The 26,314-nt window shown below is 40.0% G+C and overlaps 2 protein-coding genes across 5 annotated transcripts in view; one reads left to right on the top strand and one right to left on the bottom strand.

The window, feature by feature from the left end:
• The window catches only part of IL1RAPL2 (interleukin 1 receptor accessory protein like 2), a 1,238,422-nt gene that overhangs the window by 636,937 nt on the left and 575,171 nt on the right, over positions 1-26,314 (top strand). The window lies entirely within an intron of this gene.
• TEX13A (testis expressed 13A) lies at positions 10,710-12,046 on the bottom strand. The gene is made up of 2 exons (XM_032846195.1): positions 11,555-12,046; positions 10,710-11,436 (listed from the first exon to the last, which is right to left on the bottom strand). The coding sequence occupies exons 1-2, from the start codon at positions 12,023-12,025 to the stop codon at positions 10,729-10,731; spliced, it is 1,179 nt and encodes a 392-aa protein (XP_032702086.1). The 5' UTR covers positions 12,026-12,046; the 3' UTR covers positions 10,710-10,728.

The following is a 26,314-nucleotide window of genomic DNA, read 5'->3' as shown; positions in this document are numbered from 1 at the left end:
CTATATTCACCTACCAACTGGCATCTGTACCTGCATACTCTGCCTTCAAGTCTGCTATCATTGCTGCTGTGCACTTCGCTTGTACACTAGATTCTGTCCTCATTTGCCTACTCAAGGAAATTACCTGAACATTTCTCCCATCTCTCTCCTATGTCATGGAATTTTCTATTTCTACTGGATGATTTCCATCAGCATACAGATAGGTCAATATTTATGCTACCTAAAGAAGTCTCCTGGGTGGCTCAGTCAGTTAAGCATCTGCCTTCAGCTCAGGTCATGATCCCAGTGTACTGCGATCTAGCCCCATGTCAGGCTATCTGCTTAGTGGGGAGTCTGCTTCTCCCTCTCCCACTGTGCTCTTTCCCTCTGTGTTCTTTCTCTGACTTTCTCTCAAATAAATAAAATCTTTAAACAAGAAAGTCTTCTCAGCTCCACTTTCTCTGCCAGACACTGCCCATTTCCTTGCTTCCATTTATAGCAAAACTACTTAAAAACAAAACTGCTGTCTTCATACTCTTGAGCTCCTCTCCATTAATTCTCTATTAAACCCAACCCAATTGGAATTTCACTTACGCTATGGCACCAAAATTGCTCATATCAAAGTTTCCAAAGTGTCAATGTTGCTAAATCCAATGGTCAGGTCAATTGTCACTCCTTCTTTTATGTTACCAGTGCACTTGGCACAGCTACTTACTCCCTTCTTTTTGTTATATGTTCTTTACATGACTTCCAGAGAATTACGCTATCCTGGTTTTCCTTCTACTCTACCAGCTACCCTTTCTTAAATTCCTTTGCAGGAGGGGGACCTGAGGCTTGGTCCTTAGTTTAGTTTTGTTTTTTTCCCCCCATCTTTACCCATACTCCCTCCAAGATTTGTTTATATGGTCTTACAGTTTTACATACTATCTGTACACTGATAACTCCATCGTGTATCCCTTCCAGCGCAGATCTCTCTCCTAAAATACAGAATCTTTTATTCAATAGGCTTTTCAGCATCTCTTCTTGGTGTTGAAACAAATATGTTCCAAATTGATCTTCCTCCTATCTTACCACTGGCTCCTAGGGGGAAAAAATAAGGCAAAAGCTAGTGTGTATTAGGGAATATAATCCCAAGGACACAAGAGTGAAGGAAAAGGTAAGTGAGGCAGGGGAAGAGTAGGTTTCAAGATTGTTGACTTACGAGGAGAAATAGAGAATTTCTCTCTGAGCCCCCTTGTCTCATTGGTCAAGAGGTTATCTCACAGGGTCGGTCTTTCTTTCTTTCTTTCTTTCTTTCTTTCTTAGAGTTCATTTATTTATTAGAGACAGAGAGGAGGAGGAGGAGGAGAGGCAGAGGGAGGAGCAGAGGCAGAGGGAGAAGTAGACTCCCCACTGAACAGGGGCCTGATGTGGGACTTGATCCCAGGACTCTGGGATCATGACCTGAGCTGAAGGCAGGTGTTTAACTGACTCAGCCACCCAGGTGCCCAGTATCCCACAGGGTCTTAACTCCCTCAAACTTTGCGGATTACACAAGCCGTACCTTCCATATCACTGCTATCACTCTGGTCCAAGCCACCATCTCTTACCTCTTTTGTTGCAATGACTTCTAATTGGTTTCTCTACTCTTCTACATATCTTCTTTCAATCTCTTCTTAATACCAGTAGTCACATAATGTTTGTGTTCTACTCAGAATGTTCTGATGGAGTCCCATTTCATTTGGAATTAAAGCCAAGACCTTACAGGGGCTTACAAGGCCCTCTGATCTTACTGTTTCTCAAACAGGTATACCTTTAGACAGGTATAATCCAGCTTTAGGGTTTTTGTACAGATGGTTACCTCTGTCTAAAATGCTTTATTCTCCTATAGCTACATGATTAACTCCATTTCCTACAATTGTACAGTTTCCTCTATTTTAATGTTATTGATGCATCTTCCTTGACTATTTTATTTATATATAATCTTAAGATTCTCTTCTACTCAGTGCCCATACCCTGTACTCCTGATACTTCTTATCTCACTCTTATTTTTCCATAGCAATTATCAACTTTTATGATATATATATAATTTACCTGTCATATTCATTGTCTATTTTCTATCTCTTTCTGCTAGGATGTAAGTTCCTTAAGGATAGAGATCTTATGTCTTTTCTGCTCCCTGATATAGCTCAAGGGCCTACAAAGTATAAGGCGCATAGTAAATGCTCAACAAATGATTTTTGAATGAGTGAATGAACTATGTCTCTGTTAAAGTTGGGCAGTCACCTGGCATCCAAATTATTGTTACCATGTAGGAATATAGGCCAAATACCACCAGATCTTCTGATTTTTTGAAGAAAAACCTGAGATCTGAATATTTATATGAAATTTCCCCAATTTTTAAATTTTCTGGGCTCCTCTCCTAAGAGTCCCTACTAAGATTCAACCAGTAGACTCACAGTTTACAAACTCTGTACTACTAGGTTTTGACTCCAATATTAACCAAGGGAATAATGGTATATTTTAGTTGTGTGACCTGTGCCTTGATTTCCTTACCTGGAAAGTGAAAATTTGTTTATTCAAATTAAGCTATTTTGAACACTTACAGTAGGTGTTTAGCATATAGCGTTGAATAAACAGATTAAAGTTCCTACTCTCCTAAGACTCACCTTCTAGAGTGGGGGAAACATATAGATACATTCACAAGATTATGCCGGGTAGTACCGATGGTGAGAATAAAAAAAGGTCATGTTACAAGAGCGACTGGAAGGTCATTTTGGTTGAGTGGTCAAGAAAGGCCTCCCAGAGAAAGGGGCTTATAAACTGTGACCTGCATGGCAGGAGGATACCAGTCTTGTGAAAATCTATGGGAACAGTGTGCCAGTCAGAATGAACAGCAAGTGCAAAGGTCATGAAACAGGAACAGGTTTTATTCAAGGAAATTAAAAAAAGCCAGTCTGGGTGGATGGAGTACAGTAAATTGAGAGGGAAAATGGTATTGGATAGGTCTGGAGAGGCAAGCATAGGTCAGATCCTGCTGCATATTGTGGGCCAAAATAAGAAGTTGATTTTTATTAGCAAACAGAGGCAAATGGGGAGAGTTACAGTTTGTCTGTTTATTTTAAGCCAAGGAATAACATGATCAGATTTCCATTTTTTAAAGATCACTCTGGCTGCCCCAGTGAGAATGGATTGTACGGAGACAAGCAAAGAGACCACATTGATAAGCAGTTACATCAGTTGAAGGGAGATACATGATGGTCAACTTAGATTGGGGTGGTAGCTAAGGAGATGGGGAGAAGTGAATGGAGCCAAGATATATATTGAAAGATGACCTGACAGGACATACTGATGCACTGAATGTGCAAAATGAAATAGTTGAATAAAGGATGACTTGTGTGTTTTTGACTTAAGCAAATGAGTAAATCATTGTGTTCTTAACTGAGAAAGAGAACACTTGAAGAGTGTATGTTACTGCAAATTAGATATACTTAATTCTTTCCTGTATGAAGTTCTGTGATTCTGCTTTCAGTTTCTGGAGTGTAAAATATCATCTGGGGATGAAGATGAGATTCTATTGGTTAAAGGTGGACAACAGAGGACAGTGGAATAGAGATTCTTAGTTTATGGTAAGTGAGGATCAGGTTAAAGCAGAAATTTCCAGAGATAAAACCAGATAAAACTTGTCTTACAGAGTTTGGAACTCTTCGTGATCATTTATCAGTTTCCAAACATTATGTAGACATGCTTAAAAGTTGTTCTCTACCAAATAATAAGAGATGGAGAAAGCTTGCTGGATGTATATACTTAGCTGACTTTCCTTCTTCTGTTTACTCTGATTCCCAAATTTCCAAGATAGAAGATTCATGATGAATCCATTAGAGAAGCATATACATTAGTATATGATGAAGTGCTAGAATGAATATAATGAGGTATTATAAAAGCAGGGTTATGTTTTTCAAGAACATATTGCATGAAACCACTTTCTTCCATTCATCTTGAAGGTAAAATATTTCATGCTGGTAGAAAAGTGAGAACACATTCTTTCCTAACCATAGTTTTATTTTGTTTTTTAACATAAAGGATGATTTTTAGCTGATATCATTTCAGGTCTTAGGTATCTATTAGTCACTTAACAAATATTTATTGAGCATCTCCTCTGTGAAAGATATCAAAAAAGTCAAAAGTGGATGACAGGCCCCTGCCTTCTAACAGATTAAAACAGGAATTAGGACTTGTATACAAATTACAATTGAGCAAGTAAAAATCAAATAAAAGTCCATGTGGTTCAGCGTATAATTGTATCCTAAGAAACAGTATAGCAACTAAACAATTTTAAAAGTTTGAATATTTAAGGATTTACTATAGTCCTTTGAAAAACATCAAGAGGAAGCCAATTTTGTAATGCCCAGCAACATTTAAGATCAGCTTTTCATATTACTTTCATGTTCAATTATCTCTTTTTTTAAAATTTCTTTTCAGTGTAACAGTGTTCATTGTTTTTTTTTTTTTTTTTTTTTTTTTTTTTTTTTTTTTTTTTTTTTTTTAGATTTTTTTTTTATTTATTTATTTGACAGAGAGATCACAAGCAGACAGAGAGGCAGGCAGAGAGAGAGGAGGAAGCAGGCTCCCTGCTGAGCAGAGAGCCCGATGCGGGGCTCGATCCCAGGATTCTGAGATCATGACCTGAGCCGAAGGCAGCGGCTTAACCCACTGAGCCACCCAGGCGCCCCAACAGTGTTCATTGTTTTTGCACCACACCCAGTGCTCCATGAAATCCGTGCCCTCTCTAATACCCACCACCTGGTTCCCCCAACCTCCCACCTCCCGCCCCTTCAAAACCCTCAGATTGTTTTTCAGAGTCCATAGTCGCTCATGGTTCACCTCCCCTCATGTTCAATATCTCTTACATACTACAACTACCCAGAAAACACTCTAATCTCTCCTCATTCTCAACTATAAAATTCAGTCTGAAATGTATCCCCTGCAAGTTTTTCCTCTTTTTTTCCTTTTCCATACTATATCACTTGTTTGCTTCTTTGTAAGAAGCTCTTGCTTCCATTTCCAATGTTACTTAATCGCACTACCATTGTTCCTTGCAATTTTTCAGCTCTTTCTGCTAATTACAACTGTTCTGCACAGTAAAAGCCCAGGAACTGATCTGGCATACCAAGAATCTCCATAGAAGTAACTGGATTTTACTGGATAAGTAGAGACCCATGCATCCAAAAAGATGATCATATTTAGAGGGCAAGGAGAATGGGAAACCTGCCAACACTAACTTAGTGTCCTTTTTTCCATCACACATGAGAGAAAGTGAAGGGCTATAAGGATAGAGATAAAATAGCAGAGAGTAAGGAAAATAGATTTTGACTTATAAAATCAGGGGTGTTTGAGATGGTTCTTCTTTTAAAAAAAGGTTTTTATTTATTTATTTGGCAGAGAGAGAGAGAGAGAGAGGGAGAGAGAGAGCCTGCGCACACACACAAGCAGGGTGAGTGGCCGGCAGAAGGAGAGGGAGAAACAGGCTCTTTGCAGAGCAGGGAGCAGGATGTGGTGCTCAGTCCAGGACCCTGGGATCCCACCGAACCATCCAGGCACCTCTGAGATGGTTCTTGAGGATCTGAACAGGTGGCAATAGTGGAAACCTTCCCAGGCAGATGGAACAGTGTTCAAGGGCAAGGAGGCAGTAAAACATGGCCTATGCACAGGGAAAAACTGGGAGGTAATTTTGGCTGGAATCTGAGTTTATCAAGACCTTTTTACTCAATGTGAAACTAACAATAACTAGATATATTTTGGGAACATGAGACTTTAAGAGACTAAGGCACTGATCAATTCTTGTGGAGCATAACAAATAGCATGGAGGACAAGGGGAGTTAGAGAGGAGAAGGGAGTTGGGGAAAATTGGAAGGGGAGGTGAACCATGAGAGACTATGGACTCTGAAAAACAATCTGAGGGGTTTGAAGCGGCTGGGGTGGGAGGTTGGGGGAACCAGGTGGTAGGTATAAGAGAGGGCACGGATTGCATGGAGCACTGGGTGTGGTGCAAATACAAGGAATACTGTTATGCTGAAAATAAAAAAAAAATGAAAATAAATACATTAATTAATTAAAAAAAAAGAAAACAAGTTAAACAACACAACTGATGAGGACCTTAACTTATAGTCCCATCACAATGCAAGTTTTTAGCAGATGCTGTTTCCATGGAGAAAGTACACATTTAAATGGGGTAAATTCCCTTCTCTGATTCCTCTTATTAACAAAAGAAGATGCTGCTGACCTCAGCATTGTCACTCATCACATGCACTCCAACCTGTTTTCTCAGGGATGGGGATGAATTCAAGTGGAACCATCCTCATTCTTTCACCACTGTGAAGAGTGATCCACTTTGGCAAGAGAACCGGTTAAAGTTTAGTAGGTAGAGTCTGGATCTATGGCTGTGAAACACAAAAGCTAAATGGGAGGGTGAGGTAGAATTCCACATCACTTTGATCTCATTAACACAAGACCCAGGTTAACACTAATCTACATCTTCTTATTTTGAAACCAGAACATACTATTAAGGCAATATACATTTATATGGGTGGAGAGATGTCATACACATTTTGTTATTTTTCAGCCCCATTATTCTGTCCTTTACCAGTACCTTCCTTCAGCTCCTCATAAAGGAGAGTGATTTGGCCATGTTTCATATTTACATTCATCTCTTTTACTCTCAGGTGAAATATCTCTCTCTCTGTACTGCTCCCTCCTTATAGCCCTCCTTCTGCTTTTTTAACTGGTCTAAAGACCCATAAACCCATAGACTACCCTCTCCCGTGCTTCACATACACATAGAGCAGAGAAGGCTTTCCACACATGTTGGTTGCTGATTCACTGGCTGTAACTCTCTGATTACTACGGTCTGAAGGTTTATAATTTGGTTACATGAACCCTTTGTTCCCCTGATGTGTTGTTTGCCAATAGAAACAGAAATAGGTAAGCAGGAAGGCAGTTACTATGACAGTACAAAGAATGATGCTGGAAACACCACCATTTACAATAAGCTGCAAAGTCATAGAAAATTCTGATTTTTAAGGCATTTAGGAAAGTTTCCTATTAGGTAATGTCTTTGTATAAACATTCTGGCAAACTTTTGACTTTGATCCTGCATGATATAAAGCAAAGATTAAAAAAGCATTGTTTCTAAATTTAATTATGGTTTGAGTTACTTTTACTTTCCATTGTTTTAGAGAAATGTGTAGCCATGTTTGACTTCCCAGAGTGTGGATAGGTCATTAGAAAGAGTAGAAAGAGGGAAGTCAGAGGTAACTTCCCTGGTCATTCCCTTTCACTACTTTGCCTGCCATTACCTCAAATGCAAGCCCAGAGAGCATCATTATCATTTCTACAGAGGTGAAAATCACTGTTTTTGACCAAGACATTGGACCCTGTGAAATTTTCATCCCCTTCCCTTGTCCATTAGAGTTGAGTCTTTCTTCCAGCACCATCATTTTTAAAGCTTATTCTTTAGCTACCCATGTCACTAAGCATGCTAGCCTGAAGGCTCAAAGTCTGAGTCAGATCACCTCTGTTAGGTTTGTTGAGGATATTTAGTGATAAAAATAGAATTAATTATAATTTATCAAATTCTTTCCTCTGGACATATAGAGAAAAAACTTTAAAATGGCTATAATGAATGAAATTATGAAAATATCAGCCTTTTTCCTAAATCTTACTAAACATAAATACTAAATCCAAATAAACTGAATCTCTCCTTGAGAAAAATAAATTACGAAAACAAGTTACAACACCAGAGATTTATGTCTGGTACTCCTCCTAGAACTACTTACCCTTTCCAGTGACCTTGCTAGGCTCCCCAATTGCCCTCCCTTTTGGTTTTCTTTCAGTTGGGTCCTATCCTAATTGGATACTCTGTGCAGCTTGATGATCCTTTCCTCCCTCCAACTCCCCACCTCCCCCAAAATATGCCATATTCCTAAATATGCCATTGCCCAGAAGCCCCCACCCCCACCCAGACCTTCTGTCCTCATTCTTAGGTGTCTTGTCTAAAGGACACATGAGGGAACCCTCTTCATTTCCCATCTTTTTGCCATATAGATCTGTGTCCGCTTTCCTCTTCTCCTTTCCCAAAGGAAGAGGTGACTTCCAAACCCATTCAAGTCAACAAATTCACATCCTTTAATTTTTTTTTTATATCTGTGAACATTTATTTTCACAACACAGAAATACATAAAGTAGAAGCCCTCCATCCTAATGCCCCATATTACTCCATTTTTTGAAAAGAAAAAAAAAAAGTTTTTCCAGACTTTCCTATGCTTTTTCAAACACCAATTTATAACATAATGCACACATAAATCTATAATATACATATACGTATGTACACTTGGAGAACTTTGCGGGTTTTGTTTCCTACAAACATATTTTTTTATTGAACAGTACATTGGACATGCCTCCAAAACAGTATACGGGGTCTATTTTCTTCTTTTACAAATTTCCTGTACTTTCAAGTTTTCCTCAGCTTTCTCCTCCATGGTTCAAGTTCTCCCATATTCAAAAGAACGTTTTTATCTCAGTCATGTATCCTACCCAACTTCTTCCCTTCACTACCAGGAGTCCTTAAAGAGCCTCTCTCAGGACTGCACTTTGCTTCCCACTTAGTCCCTGGTCCTTGCAGTTTGGTTTCTGCCCCTCCCCTACCCATATCTGCTCAAAAATCACTTTTTCTCCTCCTTAGGTCCTCCCCTGCAGTCCTGGGCACTGCTGAGCATGCGCTCCTTACAACTCTCTTCCCGCTGTTCTGACTACCCCTAAGGATTTTGTTCCCAACCAGGGGTGATTTTGCCCTCCAGTGGACATGTTATAGTATCTGGAGACATGTTCAGTTGTCACAATGGAAGTGTAGGTGCTACTGCCATCTAATGTGTAGAGGCTAGAGATTTGGCCAAACATCCTAAATGCACAGGACAGTCCCAAAACACGTAAGTATCTAGCCCAAAGCATCAAGAGTACTGAGGTTGTGAAACCCTGCCGTAGAAGAATTTAAACAAGTCCAAGAATATTTCTGACAAGTACAGACCCTTTGATAACTACCTAGGGGTCTGGCCCCAAATCTTGAAAATGATTATCTGTATCTGTTCCCAAATGAGATGCCTTAAAGTCATGTCCAGATGCTGCAGAGATGTCCTGAGCCCATGACAGCTTCAGTTTCTAGGTCCACAGTCCCCAAGTAATGTCCAAGGCTCCTCCAGTTTTCTCGGTCTGGTCCAGGTGTGACACCTCACCATCCTTCCACCTGTGAGCTAAACCATACATTTATCCATACTCAATAACACTTAGCCATACTCAATACAGCTTATAGTCATAAGAGGGGGGAGACAGACAATCCTCCCCATCACCCTTTCTGGCTATACTCCCCCTCTGGAAATTGATTTCCACTGGGATATGTTCTGCTTTACATTTCTAAATTCACTAAGGCTTTTGTAGCCAGATTGCCCCTCCTGCTATTATTCTGGTGGTGGGTTGGGACAGACAATCCCTCAGGATGGCACCACACTTTGGTCCGTGGTCTAAACCAGTAAACCCTCTGGGCACTAGCTGTTGCTGACTCACCTCTTTGGCAGTGGCAGGAGTTTCCAGTTCTGCCACTGAGATTGGGGAGTGTTCTATTGTGGATCTAGACAGTCATAGCAGTCCTTGTCTGCAGCTGGTACTGGTGTCCCGTTTGCAGACCTAAAGGATTTTCTTAGGGGTGGCAAATCTCTGCTGTGTTGTAAGCCCAGGGTTAACTACAGGCCTGTTTGGATCGTGTCTCACACTATAACTTGATCAGAACTGAGCAAGCTTCCTGTCCAGTTCATTCCTGGAGACTCTTGGGATGCAGGAATCCTCACTACCCATAACCCTATGATACTCCTTCCCAGCCACTTCCAACATTTTGACTATTTGTGGTTTGCAACTATTCTTCTAGTGCCAATTTCTGACTTGGAAATAACCTAGTTGCCCAGAACAGGAACCTGCTCAAGTTAGCTTAAAGAAAAGGGGATTTGTGTAGAGTGTATTTTCATCTGTGGTCATGCCACAGATCTTCCATCTCTGAGGTTGCAGGATCAACTCCTATCCTGCTTCTCTGTGCTTGTGTGCTGCCTGCGACCACATTCTGGCATCCTCTAAAAGATACTTGGCTTCTATAAAGCACACAGTTTTGCTCCCTGACAACCAGGACCAGGCCTTGGCTGTGGCCTTGGCCCCAACTCCAAATAACCCACTGTTTCCTTACCCAACACCACCCTGACTATGGAATCTGCCTCTCGGTTCAGATTCTCTAATGTGAGAACCTGTTTGGCTCAGGGTGGGTCAGGTGTCCCCTCCTGCTCCAATCATATATAGCCTAGGTGGGGATAGGGTGTGTTGCCATATACATGGCTACTCAGGCCCACCAGATACTAGGGTTGGAGAGGGAGACATATACTAAGAAGCTATGGTGCTTCTGGGGTGTGGAATGCTAATGCTCTGGAACACAAAAGAGTTAATTAAAATAAGACTTTTTCTATGTTTTATCCCAACAGCTACCCCATCTTCACCCTCCCCAGCCACCACCCCATACCCCACCTCCCAGCCCACTTTACCACCTCCCTCGCAACCACCTTGCCCCATTTGCCCACCCTCCCTACCCCCCACTCTTCCCAAACCCTCCCCAACTTCTCCCCTTCCCTCTGAAAATTGATTTCCCATTGGGATTTTCTGTTCTACTTCACATTTCTGAATTTACTGAGGGCTTTGCAGCCAGATTCCCCTTCCACAGTGGAAGCAAATTTCCCTCTTTGAAAAATTCACAGCTTTACACCAAGGACAGTCCCAATCCCCAGGCCTGCGAAATATGGGAGGTCTTCTCTGCTGATGGGGTTTGGAGTCTCTCCTGTATCTTTGGGATTCTTGAGGGTCTGTTCCCTGGGACCCCACATCAGAACACAAGCTAACATCAGAGGGCTTCCAGTGGGGAGATGTTGGAGATGGAGCTCCTGCTGTGCATGTTGCTTCTGGTGGGGATGGTGTGGGCGCAGGTGGAAAGGGGGATGAAGGGCATGAGTAGGAGTATGTGAATGAAGCAGGGAGCTGGACAGGAAGGGGTGATGGTGAGACTCTGGATGCAGGCTTGAGGGTTCCAGAGAAATAAAACATGGTTGTTTCCACTGACCTGAGATCTCCCTCCCTCTGCCCACCAGAGGCGTAATTTTTCTGCTCCTCAGCTCTAGGAGGGTGCACAAAGCCTCTGCCCAGCTTCTTGGTGGCCTCTGCCCCTTCCGCATCCTTTTGTCTTCTTCTTCCTCTTCCTGTGGTGCCAGGAGCTGTAGCAGAAGTAGCAGCAGCTCCTGCCTCCTCTTCCTCCTTGCATGCTCCTTCTGTTCCAGCCCTACTGGCAGTGGCCAGATCTGATTCCTCTGCGACCTGGACCCACTCCCGCTTCCGTGGAGACTCCAGCTCCTGGAGAAAAGTAGGCAGGATTAAGACCTATTCTGGGGGCAGCGAGGGGGTGGGGCAGGGAAATGGGGCCAGGAAATGAGGCAGGGACCAATCGAGGTAATCTTACAGCCCGGAGGAGCTTCCACCTCAGAAGGTCCCTTTCCTTTTGCATCTCTGCCAGGTTTGCTTGTGTCTGCCGCAGCCTGAAGGCTGCCTCCCTGCGCTCCATCTCCTGCTGCGCTGTGTGCTCCTTTAGGTCTGAGGCCAAAGCCTGTGCAGCAGACTTATGCAGTTTGGTGAAGTTCTGCAGCCAGTGCACCCTGCGCCCATGTAACTGGCTCTGCCTGCAGGCAAAGCGCATAACCAGGGCCAGGCTGCTCCAGGCACAGGCATCTTTGGCCTCACTGGGCACCGCGCTGTCGTCTAGGATGTCCCTGAGCTTGTTCTCCACCTCCTCCCAGGACAGGGCTATATTCTCGAGGTAGAACTCAGGGCCTTTTGTGTGCCCGGCCATCTTCTCATTGATGAAGTCCACAACATTGTTGTGCTGGAACCCACTGCTGGCATCATCAGGTTTCAAGGCCATAATGGCCGAGGGCATTAGAGGGTTGGCTGGTTCTGTGGGATGAATCAACTAGTTGCTCTTTCCCGTCCAGTTTCGCCCCTCCCCACCTCAGTCTCTTCCCATCTTATCTCCCTGCCCTGCCCCCACCCCGCCTCACCCTCCTCGGAACCTCATAAAGACACACCACCTTCCCCCGACTGGCATTCCCGCCATAGTACACTTCTCACCAGGCCTCACTTCTCTAGCTGGGGTTAGTGGAGGTGTGGACCTATGACGCTTGACTAACTTACCAAAAAAGAAAGCGCACCTCTCTTCTTCCAGGGGCTCGGAGGAAAGGAAGTCTTGGGGCCAACCCTCAAGGCTTTTACCCTGGGACTGTTCAAACTTCCAGAGACAGTGGGGGTGGGAAGGAAAGCATGAGGAAAGTCCCTCTCAAACTCCAGGACATAAGAGAACCTGCCACATTGTTGAAAGTCATCGAAGTCGGGAAACAACAGTAGTGGTCAGAAATATATAATCAAGTACAAAATATAATCAAGTACAAAAAGTTTAATCCCCCACTCTCCACCCCACCATAATGGTTTATTCCACTTCAGGGGCCCCGCCCCTCCCAGAGGTGGAATGTTCAAGAATAGGAAAAAGCAACGCCCCCCCCCCCCAAGATTCTACATCTCCTAATCCAGACGCTCCTGAACTAGAATATGAAGGTCAGCAAATTTTTTTATGTAAAGGGCCAGGTAGTAATTATTTGGGACTTTGTAGGCAAAAGATCTCTGTCCTAACTACTTGTAGCATAAAAGCAGTTATAAAAAGTACTTGAAGAAACAAGTGTGGATATATTCCAGTAAAACTTTATAAAAATAGGCAGCTGGCAGGATTTGGCCTGTAGTTTGCCAACTTCTGGTCTAGATTTATATTTCCTGCATATCCCAAAGATACCGAAAATCCAAATATTCACCCTTTCCAACTAGAGATGATTCTACTCCTATATTCCTGTGTTCAGTATAGAAACCTCAAAACTGTCAACACCGCTTGCCCTTAATAACATTAGCAGATTGGCATCCAAATCTTGTTGCTACTACCTTAGAAACATCTTTTGACATCCATTTCCATTTAGAGAATGTCTGCATTGGCTTCTAATTAATCTCCCTAATTTTAATATCTTTCTAACTCCTAATCTTTCCTATGATTATGCTACTTTCAAGCTTAAAAATATTTGATGGCTTCCTGTGACTCACTCCTTGGTCCAATACTAGAATCTTACTTTAGCCTACCTTTCTAATTTAACTCTCTTTATTCTCTTTTCTGTGCCATCATTTATACACTGAAGAGACTGGCCATGTAGAGATACACTCATTTTGGGTTTTAATTTATTTTTCTATTTGAAAAATCAGAAAATCATTATTTATTGTATGGAAATTATGTTTTGTTCTATGAACTACATTGAAATAGATAGCATTTCTTCTTGAAGGGTCTTGTGTCACATAGAAAAAAAAAAGTATCAGGCATCAAAATATTACTTAAGAAGGTGGTTAAATCCCAGAGGTTTAACTCCCACTCTTTTAGGTCTCGTTTTATTTATTTATTTATTTATTTATTTATTTATTTTAAAGATTTTATTTATTTATTGGTCAGAGAGAGAGAGAGAGTGCAGGGGCAGACAGAGTGGCAGGCAGAGGCAGAGGGAAAAGCAGGCTCCCTGCCGAGCTGAGAGCCTGATGTGGGACTCCATCCCAGGACGCTGGGATCATGACCTGAACGGAAGGCAGCCGCTTAACCAACCGAGCCACCCAGGCATCCCTTAGGTCTCGTTTTAAACTGTTATCTTTTTTTTTTTTTCATTTCAGTTTGTGTATTTTAAATTATTAGTCTTAAATGGAAAGGGGTTTTTGTTTTGGCTTGTTCAGCAATGACTTCTATAGAAAGATCATTCAGGAGATGATGTAGAAATTGGAATGGCAAGGAAAGAGGGGGAGATAGTGGAGTCAAGGAGACCCATTAGTGGGATGTCACAGTAATTCAATATGTAAACCAAGGCAGTGGATGTTAGAATGGAGAGAAGAATGTAGAGAACTCTTGGTTGATAGAATTCATAGGAATGTCAGGGAGAGGGATGAGAAAATGAGTAGGGTAATTCCCAGATTTCTGGTACATGGAACTAAACAGCGATGCTGTAGACTTAGATGGAGAATGAAAGAGAAGTTGTTTGGGAGGGAGTTCACCTGTACACAAACTGATATTGAGATACCTGGGGGGCATCCTAGTAGAGATACCCCACAGGCAGTTAGATATATGAGTCTAGTACTTAGGAAAGACATCAGGGCTGGAGATATAGTATTGAAAAGTGGATGCCGGGTTCCAAGTAGTGGTTGAAATAATCCAGGGAGAAGATATAGAGCAAGAAGGACAGGGTGCTGAGGACAGTTCTCTTCTTACCACTCTCCACTCTCACTGATGGTTTTATAGCAGCTGACCTGCTTACTCCTTGGCCTTCTATGCTTCTGTCCTCAGAATATTTTTTACCCTTTTCTATTCCTTCCATAACACTGTACACATGGACTTCAGCTTGTGGTCACTTTTAACTATATGCTACCATTCTTCCACTTCTGCTTATAAATATGTTTAGAAGATTAAAGTCATTCTTTTAAGTTTTAATTTAAATTCTGGTTAGTGAGCATACAGTGTAATATTAGTTTCAGGTATACAATATAGGGATTCAGCACTCCCGTACATCACCCAGTGCCCATCACAAGTATACTTCTTAATCTCCATCATCTATTTCATCTGTTCCCCAGCTACCTCCGCTCTGGTAACCATCAGTTTGTTCTCTATAGGTAAGAGTCCATTTCTTGGTTTGTCTCTCTCTCCTTTTTCTACTATGATCGTTTGTTTTGTTTCTTAAATTCCACATATGAGAGAAATTACATAGTATTTGTCTTTCTCTGAATGACTTACTTTGCTTAGCATAATACTTTCTAGCTCTATCCATGTTGTTACAGCCAATGGCAAGATTTCATTCTTTTATATGGCTAAGTAATATTTCATTGTATGTGTGTTTATATGTGTGTGTGTGTAAATATATATATATATATTTATATATGGGTATGTATGTATCACATTATTCTTTTATCAGTCTGTGGACATTTGGGCTATTTCCATAATTTGGCTGTTGTAGACAATACTGCTATAAGCATTGGGGTGCCTGTATCACTTTGAATTAGTATTTTTGAATTCTTTGGGTAAATACCTAGTAGTACAATTGCTGGATCATAGGGTGGTTCTATTTTTAAATTTAAGTAGTTCTATTTTAAATTTAAATGGAGGAAAAACCTCCATACTACTTTCCAGAGTGGCTGCACTGGTTTGCATTACAATCAGTAGTGCTGAAGTGTTCCTCTTTCTCCACTTCCTCCCCAGCACCTGTTGTTTCATGTGTTGTTGATTTCAGCTATTCTGATAGGTGTGAGATGGTATCTCATTGTAGTTTTTTTTTTAAAGATATTTATTTATTTATTTATTTATTTATTTGACAGACAGAGATCACAAGTAGGTAGAGAGGCAGGCAGAGAGAGAGGAGGAAGCAGGCCTCTATGCTCGGCTTGATGCGGGGCTCAATCCCAGGACACTGGGATCACGACCTGAGCCAAAGGCAGAGGCCTTAACCCACTGAGCCACCCAGGCGCCCCCTCATTGTAGTTTTGATTTGCATTTCCCTGATGATCAGTGATGTCAGCTGCTCATTTTAAAAATTGGATTATTCATTTTTTTGATTTTGAGTTTGTTAAGTTTTTTTTCTTACAGATTTTGCATACTAACTCTTTCTCAGATACATCATTTGCAAACATCTTCTCCCATTCCAGACATTGTCTTTTAGTTTTGCTGATTGTTTCCTTTGATGTGTGAAAGTTTTTTATTTTGATGCAGCCTCAATAATTCGATTTTTGCTTTTTGTTTCCCTTGTCTCTGGAAACATGTGTAGAAAGAAATTGCTATGGTCAATACCAAAGTGGTTACTGCTTGTGTTCTACTCTGGGATTTTAATGGTTTCCTGTTTCACATTTAGTTTTTAATCCTTTTTTAATTTATTTTTGTGTGTAAGAAAGTGGTCCAGTTTCATTCTTTTGCATGTTCCTCTCCGGTTTTCCTAACATCTGTGGAGGAGACTGTCTTTTTCTAATTGAATCTTCTATACTGCTTTGTTGAAGATTAATTGACCATAGAATTGTGGGTTCATTTCTGGGTTTTCTATTCTGTTCTATTGATCTATGTGTCTATTTTGTGCCAGTTCCAAACTGTTTCCACCAATCAGCTTTGTAACATAACTTGTAATCTGGGATTGCAATGCCTCTAGCTTTGCTACTCTTTTTCAAGGTCACTTTGGTAGTTCAGGGTCTTCTGTGGTTCCATACACATTTAAGGATTGTTCTAGCTCTGTGAAAAATGTTGATGGTATTTTGATAAGGATTGGTAGGGATTGTTCATTGCTTTGAGTAGTATAGACTTTTTAACAATGTTTGTTCTCCAATCCATGAACATGCAATGTCTTTCAGTTTCTTTGTGTCGTCTTTAATTTCTATCATCAGCATTTCATAGTTTTTCGAGTAGCAGTCTTTCACCTCTTTAAGTTTATTCTTAGGTATCTTGTGGTTTTTGGTGTAATTGTAAATGGGATTGATTCCTTAATTTCTCTTTCTGCTGCTTCATTATTGGTCTATAGAGGTGCAACAGATTTCTGTATGTTGATTTTGTATCCTGCAACTTTACTGAATTGCATCAGTTTTAACAATTTTTTGGTGGAGTCTTTCAGGTTTTCATATAGAGTATCACGTCATATGCAAATGGTGAAAGTTTGACTTCTTCCTTGCTGATTTGGATGCATTTTATTTTATTTTATTTTTGTTGTTGTTTTTGTTGTCTGACTACTGTGACTAGGACTTGCAGAACTATGTTAAATAACAGTGGTGAGAGTGGGCATCCCTGTCTTGAGCCTTACTTTAGGTGAAAACTCTCAGATTTTTCCCCCACTGAGGATATTAACTGTGGCTTTTTCATGTATAGCCTTTATTTTGTTGAGGGTTGTTTCCTGTAAACCTACTTCATTGAGAGTTTTTAATCAAGAATGATGTTGTAGTTTGTCAAATGCTTTTTCTGCATCCATTGAGAGGATCATATGGTTCTTATCCTTTCTTTTATTCATGTGGTATTATCAGATTGATTTGCAAATACTGAAGCACCCTTGCTGCCCAAGAACAAATCCTACTTGGTTGTGGTGAATGCTTCTTTTAATGTACTTTGGATTTGTTTTGCTAGTATTTTATTAAGAATTTTTGCATCCAGGGACACCTGGGTGGCTCAGTAGATTAAGCCTCTGCCTTTGGCTCAGGTCATGATCTCAGGGTCCTGGGACTGAGTCCCACATCGGTCTCTCTGCTCAGCGGGGAGCCTGCTTCCCCTCTATCTCTGCCCATCTCTCTGCCTAATTGTGATCTCTCTCTCTCTGTCAAATAAATAAATGAATAAATAAATATTTAAAAAAATAAAATACCTTAAAAAAAAGAATTTTTGCATCCATGTTCATCAGAGATATTGGCCTGTAGTTCTCTTTTTTAGTGGGGTCTTTATCTGGTTTAAGTATTGGGGCAATGCTGGCCTCATAGAATGAATTTGTAGGTTTTTCTTCCTTTTCTATTTTTTGAAATAATTTGAAAAGTTTAGGTGTTAACTCTTCTTGAAATGTTTGGTAGAATTATCCTGTGAAACCACCTGGCCCTGGACTTTAATTTGTTTGGAGATTTTTGATGACTGATTCAATTTTGTTGCTGTTTGTCAGTCTGTTTAAGTTTTCTATTTCTCCCTGTTTCAGTTTTGGTGGTTTATATGTTTCTAGGAATTTATCCATTTTTTCCAGGCTGTTCACAATTTGTTGGCATATAGTTTTTCATAATATTCTCTTATAGTTGTATTTCTGTGGTGTCAGTTATTATTTCTCCTCTTTCATTTGTGATTTTATTTGAGTCTTTTTTCTTTTGTATAAATCTGGCTAGAGGTTTATCAATTTCACTGATTTTTTTCCAAAGGACTAGCTTCTGGTTTCATTGATCTATTCTATTTTTTTAAGTTTTTATATCATTTACATCTGTTTTATTATAATATTTTTATTTTAATTATACATTATTATGTAGTTATTATTCATTTATATTATATTCAATTAGCCAACTTCTAGTACATCATTAGTTGTTGATGTAGTGTTCAACGTAGTTACATATAACACTCACTGCTCATCACTACATGTTTTCCTTAATACCCATCACCTGGGTAGCCCATCCCCCTACCCACCTTCCTACTGTAACCCTCAGTTTGGTTCCAAGAGTCCAGAGTCTCCCATGGTTTGTCTCCTTCTCTGATTTCTTCCCATTCAGTTTTCTCTCCTTTCCCTTGTGGTCTTCCATGCTATTCCTCATTTTCTACATATAAGGGAAACCATAAGATAATTGTTTTTCTCTGATTGACTTATTTTACTTAACATATATATTTTAAAAATATATTACTTTTTTATAATTATTATATATCATAATCATTATTATTTCCTTACTTCTGCTGGCTTTAGGCTTCATTTATTCTTTTTCTTGCTCTTTAAGTTTAATGTTAGGGTGTATATTTGAGATTTTTCTTTCTTCTTGAAGTAGGTCTGTATTGATATAAATGTCCTTCTTTGGAATGCTTTTACTGCATCCCATATTTTTTGGACCATTGTGTTTTCATTTTCATTTCTTTCCATGTATCTTTTAAAAAATATCTTCAATTTTCTGGTTGACCCATTAGTTATTTATTTATTTGAGAGAGAGTGTGTGTGTGAGTGAGAGGAGAAGGGAGAAGGAGGAAGAACCAGAAGCAGACTGTACTGAGCACAGAGCCCAGCATGGGGCCCAGGCCCACAATCATGAGATCATAACCTGAGCTGAAACCAAGAGTTGGACACTTAACCAAATGAGCCACCCAGACACCCCGACACATTCATTGTTTAGTAGCATGTCATTTAACCTCCATTTATTTTTGGTCTTTACAAATTTTTTCTTGTGGCTGACTTCAAATTTCATTGTGTTGTGATCAGAAGATATGCATGGTAGGATCTCTGTCTTTTGGTATTTGTTGAGGCTTGATTGTGACTTAATATGTGATCTATTCTGCAGAAAGTCCCATGTGCACTTGAATATGTATTCTCCTCTTTTAGGATGAAATATTCTGAATGTATCTGTTAGTCCATCTGGTCCAGTGTGTCATTCAAAGCCATTGATTCCTTCTTGGTTTTCTGTTTGGATGATCATTCCATTGATGTAAGTGGGGTGTTAAAGACTCTTAGGCACTTACTATTATTGTGTTATTAGCAATTAGTTTCTTTTATGTTTGTTATTAGTTGTTTTATATATTTGAGTCCTCCCATGTTGGGTGGATAACTATTTACAATTATTAGATCTTCTTGTTGGGTTGTCCCCTTTATCATGCTACAGTGCCCCTCTTCATCTCTTGGTAAAGTGTTTGTTTTAAAGTCTAGTTTGTACAATGTAAGTTTTGCCCCTCTGGCTTTCTTTTGATGTCCATTTGATAAATGTTTCTCCTTGTATCTTTAGGTATAAAATGAGTCTTGTTTAGGCAGCTTATAGATGGGTTTTGTTTTTTTATCCATTCTGACACCCTATGTCTTTTGATTGTAGCTTTTAATCCATTTATATTCAAAGTAGTTATTGATAGGTATGTATTTAGTGCTATCTTATTACTTGTTTTGTTATTGTTTCTGGAGATTTTCTCTGTTCCTTTCTTTTCTTTGTCATTTTTGGTCTTACCTTTCCACTCAAAGGACTCCTTTAGTATTTTTTGCAGGGGGGTGGTTTAATGTTCACAAACCCCTTTAGTTTTTGTTTTTCTGGGAAACTATCTCTCCTTCTAGTCTGAATGATAGCCTTACTGGATAGTGTACTCTTTGCTACAGATTTTTCTCATTCAGCAATCTGAATATATCATGCTACTTTCTTTTTGTTTGCAATGTTTCTGTGAGAACTCTCCAGCTAGTTTTATGGTTATTCTCTTGTAAATTAAGGATTTGTTTTGTCTTGCTGCTTTTAAGAATTTTTCTTGATCATGATATTTCATAAATGTAATCCCAATATGTCTTGGTGTTGGCCTGCTTTCATTGATTTTGATGGGAATTCTCTGTGCTCCTGAGTATGGTTGTCTGTTTACTTCCCCGGGCTAGGGAAATTTTCAGCTATTATTTCCTCAAAGTTTCTGCCCCCTTTTCTCTCTCTTCTTCTTCTTGGACTCCTATAATATGAATGTTATTATGTTTGATAGAGTCACTGATTTCCCTAAGTCTATTCTCATGTTCCATAATTCTTCTTTTTCTCTTTTGTTCAGCTTTCTTATTTTCCATTATTTTGTTTTTTATATCACTGGTTTGTTCCTCTGCTTCTTCCATTCTACTGTTCATTCCTTCAAGCCTATTTCCAATCTCAGTTACTGAATCTTCACCTCTGACTGATTTTTTAACTCTTTTATCTCTGTGGTAATGGTCTCCCTGATGCCTTCTATTCTTTTCTCAAGTCCAGCAAATATCCATATAATTGTTGCTTTAAATTCTCCATCAGTCTTATTACTTTTATCTGCTTCACTTAGATCTCTTCCATGGCCTTATCTTGTTCTTTCATTTGGGATGAATTTCTCTGTCATGGCATTTTGTCTAAGACTCTGCTTTCTTCTCTGTGTTAGAAAAGCCAGTTATGTTTCCTGCTCCTGAGAGTAATGGCTTTACGAAGAAGAACTCATGTAATGTCCAGGGTCTGGCACATCAGGATTTGTTTCCCATGTGTACTGCATGTGCTCTGCTGTTGTGTTCTGGCTGCTCTTTCCTTCAGACTAGACATCTACAGAGGATCTTCTTGCCTGCAGTTGCCAATGTTTGGTCCTTGGCCAGAATATGGTGAGTTTAAACTAGGTTTACTCTGGTCTGTTTGTTAAATGAGACCTGACACTACTTTCACTAGAACTGAAGCCCTGCAGAACTCTCTGGTCTGGAGATGTGGTGTGGGCTGGGCTTTCTGCTGGTTTCTGGGGAAGAGGCCTGCTGCACTGGGACTGAGGGAAGCTTGACTGAGAAGAACAGACCCACCAGAGTATAAGGTGTGGGGCTTGGTATAAGCACGTTAGGTAACTGGTGTTGGTGCTGTGCTGCATCCCTCAGGTGGCTCTGTGTTTATGCAGAGCGGCTGGGGAGGGAAATGGTACCAGCTATTCACGGAAATTCCAGAGGGGCACTTCCATGAATGCTGCCTCTCAAGGATGTGTCCCAAGAAGAGCAAATATCTTCCTGCTATGTGTCCCAAGCATTTTTCAGATTGCTGTTTCCACACGGCCCATCTCCTAGTTATTTGCCTTCCTTCTCTCCAGGAACAATGCAGTGCCCTCAGCTCTATCCCAGCCAACCCCACTGACCTTTAAAACTCCAGACTTTAAGCCTCGGTGGTTGTAAAAACTCATGAAAATCAGCCATTCTTGTTTTTCCAGGCAATAACTTTAGGGAAATGTTCTTCTTGTGTGTTCCCATGTGTGCTCTATTTTCTCTTACACTTCTCTATGAGCACAGCTCCCTTTCCTCCACAGCATCTGCAATCCACTTCTCCTCTAAAACATGTTTGTACTTCCTACCTTCTTTGATGTGGCTTTTTCTCTCTTTTTAGTTGTGGAGTTTGTTTTATAAATCTTCCAGTTGATTTCTGGGGTATAGAATGTTTTGATAATTATCTAATGTGTTCATGGGACAAGACAAGCCTAGGGATCCTTCTCCTCTGTCCCCATTTTCTCTTCTCCCGCTAGTAAGTAATTTCTTTTGGAGAAGAGAGAAAATGAAGACAGGGAAACCTGTTAAGATGTTACTTTAATTGTGCAGGCAAAACATGATAACAGCTTGAACTGTGGCAGGATATAGTTGAGTATCAGATAAGGAAAGAATTTTGAAACAGAATTAGCACAACTTGATAAACAATTGTACACAAGGAATAAATATGGGAAGTGGAAAGGAGGATGATTTTGAGGCATCTGATTTGAGAAACTAGGTGGTGTGATTAGTGATGCCTCTAATCACAATAGATATTATAGGAAGAAGAGTAGACTATAGGGAAGAGATAATAACTTTAGTTTGGGACTGGTAAGTGTCTTCATGACAATCATATGGATATACTTGGCTAGATCTTAGGAGAGAGGACAGAACTGGAGAAAAATATTATGGGCTTGGATGTCTTTAGCACTTGGTTTGTGGTTGAAATTTAGTGCTAGAACACTTAGTGCTGGAGATGAATGTTAGAGGGAGAGAAGAATACAAACAAATAAAACATAGGAAGTAATCATGAGGCCTGGGGGAAGATGGGAAACTTTTTTGGAAATAGGTTGAGGAAGATAAGACAGTAATATAGTAGTAAGGAATGATCAGAGATGTAGACAATCATAAGAGAGATATCTTAGAAGTAAGAAGAGATTCAGAAAGTTGGAGGAAATTTTTCAAGTGTCAAATAATGTACAGAGGTCAGATAGGATGAGGGTGAACAAGAGTTCATTAGATTTGGCTAATAAGATATCCTTAGTGAGATTTGTGATAGAAATTCAATAGAATGTTAGGGTGGAAGCCAAATGATAGTGGGTCATAGAGTGGTGTTAGAGCAGCATGCAGAAATTTTGATTGTTGACAAGTTTTTCAAAATCTTTAATAGTGACAGCTATAGTAAGTAGGCAGGAGTCAGAAACTAGATCTTGGTGTCATAGGGTATGACAGCTTAGTTGCTAAGACATTTAACAAATAATTTCAACACAAAGACAAGAGTAATACTCTGGCATCTACTGTATGGGGAGGGAGATAACTATATATAAGAAAAGTGTGCTTTTGAAGAATTTGAAACGTAACTCAGGCAATAAAGCAAAACTTTTGTGAATACAATAGGAATAATTACAAAATAACATATTGCTAGATTTAAAAATAGTATGATCTAAATAAAAAGCAGTGAAGAAATAAGAAATAGTTATTAGAGTTAGTGAAATTGGTTGAGGAATTTTTCTAGAGGAGAGTTTTGTTTTTGTTTTTAACAGAAATGATAAGGTTCTCCAAAGGTTTCTGAAGAGCATTTTGGCTATGGTATGATGTGAAGCTGATTGATTCTCTTAAAATTTTCTTCAACCAAATAATAAAGCAGGGGTCACTCATAAAATATTGGGGATGATGGTGATGGCAGGGAGTGTTTTGAGTTAACTCTGATTATTCCCTTACCTTTACCACATTTCAGTCAGTTATTGGCAGACAGATTTTAAACTAGCTACTTGTTCCCTTAGGTGGCAGATTGCAATTACTTTCCTTGTGAATGGTTACTTAAATTTACCACTGGAAAGATCTGTAATTCTCAATTACCTATGAATGCATTATCTCATATATACAATTTTTTCTTGATTAGGTACCTGACTTAAATGCTCAACCCCCAAACAAAAGTTTGTTTTGAAATCAAGGTGTATGACATTTTTTTAAAATTTTATTTTTTATAAACATATAATATATTTTCCCCCAGGGGTACAGGTCTGTGAATTGCCAGGTTTACACACTTCACTGCACTCACCATAGCACATACCCTCCCCAATGTCCAAAACCCCACCACCCTCTCCCTGACCCCCTCCCCCCACAATCCTCAGTTTGTTTTGTGATATTGAGAGTATCTTATGGTTTGTCACCCTCCTGATCCCATCTTGTTTCATTTATTCTTTTCCTATCCCCCAAACCCCCATATTGCTTCTCTACTTCCTCATATCAGGGAGATCATATGACAGTTGTCTTTCTCTGATTGACTTATTTTGCTAAGCATAATACCCTCTAGTTCCATTCACATCGTCACAAATGGCAAGATTTCATTTCTTTTGATGGCTGCATAGTATTCCATTGCATATACATACCACTTCTTCTTTATCCATTGGTCTGTTGATGGACATCTAGGTTCTTTCCATAGTTTGGCTCTTGTGGACATTGCTGCTATAAACATTCGGGTGCATGTGCCCCTTCGGATCACGTTTGTATCTTTAGGGTAAATACCCAGTAGTGCAATTGCTGGGTCGTAAGGTGGCTCTATTTTCAACTTTTTGAGGAACCTCCATGCTGTTTTCCAGAGTGGTTGCACCAGCTTGCATTCTCACCAACAGTGTAGGAGGGTCCCCCTTTCTCCGCATCCTCGCCAGCATCTGTCATTTCCTGACTTGTTCATTGTAGCCATTCTGACTGGTGTGAGGTGGTATCTCATTGTGGTTTTGATTTGTGTTTCTCTGATGCTGAGTGATGTGGAGCACTTTTTCATGTGTCTGTTGGCCACCTGGATGTCTTCTTTGCAGAAATGTCTGTTCATGTCCTCTGCCCATTTCTTTTTTTTTTTTAATTTCTTTTCAGTGTAACAGAATTCGTTGTTTTTGCACAACACCCAGTGCTCCATGCAATACGTGCCCTCCTTAATACCCACCACCTGGCTCCCCAAACCTCCCACCCCCTGCCCCTTCAAAACCTTCAGATTGTTTTTCAGAGTCCATAGTCTCTCATGGTTCACCTCACCTTCCAATTTCCCTCAAATCCCTTCTCCTCTCCATCTCCCTGTGTCCTCCATGTTATTTGTTATGCTCCACAAATAAGTGAAACCATATGATAATTGACTCTCTCTGCTTGACTTATTTCACTCAGCATAATCTCTTCCAGTCCTGTCCATGTTGCTACAAAAGTTGGGTATTCATCCTTTCTGATGGAGGCATAATACTCCATAGTGTATATGGACCACATCTTCCTTATCCATTCGTCCGTTGAAGGGCATCTTGGTTCTTTCCACGGTTTGGCGACTGTGGCCATTGCCGCTATAAACATTGGGGTACATATGGCCCTTCTTTTCACTACCTCTGTATCTTTGGGGTAAATACCCAGTAGTGCAATTTCAGGGTCATAGGGAAGCTCTATTTTTAATTTCTTGAGGAATCTCCACACTGTTTCCCAAAGTGGCTGCACCAACTTGCATTCCCACCAACAGTGGAAGAGGGTTCCCCTTTCTCCACATCCTCTCCAACACACGTTGTTTCCTGTCTTGCTAATTTTGGCCATTCTAACTGGTGTAAGGTGGTATCTCAATGTGGTTTTAATTTGAATCTCCCTGATGGCTAGTGATGATGAACATTTTTTCATGGGCCTGATAGCCATTTGGATGTCTTCATTGGAGAAGTGTCTGTTCATATCTTCTGCCCATTTTTTGATATGATTATCTGTTTTGTGTGTGTTGAGTTTGAGAAGTTCTTTATAGATCCTGGATATCAACCTTTTGTCTGTACTGTCACTTGCAAATATCTTCTCCCATTCCGTGGGTTGCCTCTTTGTTTTGTTGACTGTTTCCTTTGCTGTGCAGAAGCTTTTGATCTTGATGAAGTCCCAAAAGTTTATTTTTGCTTTTGTTTCCTTTGCCTTTGGAGACATATCTTGAAAGAAGTTGCTGTGGCTGATATCGAAGAGGTTACTGCCTATGTTCTCCTCTAGGATTCTGATGGATTCCTGTCTCATGTTGAGGTCTTTTATCCATTTTGAGTTTATCTTTGTGTATGGTGTAAGAGAATGGTAGAGTTTCATTCTTCTACATATAGCTATCCAATTTTCCCAGCACCATTTATTGAAGAGACTGTCTTTTTTCCACTGTATATTTTTTCCTGCTTTGTCGAAGGTTATTTGGCCAGAGTTGACAGTCCATATCTGGGCTCTCTACTCTGTTCCACTGGTCTATGTGTCTGTTTTTATGCCAGTACCATACTGTGTTGGTGATCACAGCTTTGTAGTAAAGCTTGAAATCAGGTAACGTGATGCCGTCAGTTTTATTTTTGTTTTTCAACACTTCCTTAGCAATTCGGGGTCTCTTCTGACTCCATACAAATTTCAGGATTATTTGCTCCAGCTCTTTGAAAAATATTGGTGGAATTTTGATCGGAATGGCATTAAACATATAGATTGCTCTAGGCAGTATAGACATTTTAACAATGTTTATTCTTCCAATCCAAAAGCATGTAATGGTCTTCCATCTTTTTGTGTCTTCTTCAATTTCTTTCATGAGTGTTCTGTAGTTCCTCGAGTACAGATCCTTTACCTCGTTGGTTAGGTTTATTCCCAGGTGTCTTATGGTTCTTGGTGCTATAGTAAATGGAATTGATTCTCTAATTTCCCTTTCTGTATTTTCATTGTTAGTGTATAAGAAAGCCACTGATTTCTGTACATTGACTTTGTATCCTGCC

The sequence above is a fragment of the Lontra canadensis genome, unplaced genomic scaffold (genome assembly GCF_010015895.1).
Source record: "Lontra canadensis isolate GAN:19392208 unplaced genomic scaffold, GSC_riverotter_1.0 scaffold172, whole genome shotgun sequence".
Classification (NCBI taxonomy): domain Eukaryota; kingdom Metazoa; phylum Chordata; class Mammalia; order Carnivora; family Mustelidae; genus Lontra; species Lontra canadensis.
This window is presented reverse-complemented; position numbering and strand designations above follow the sequence as displayed.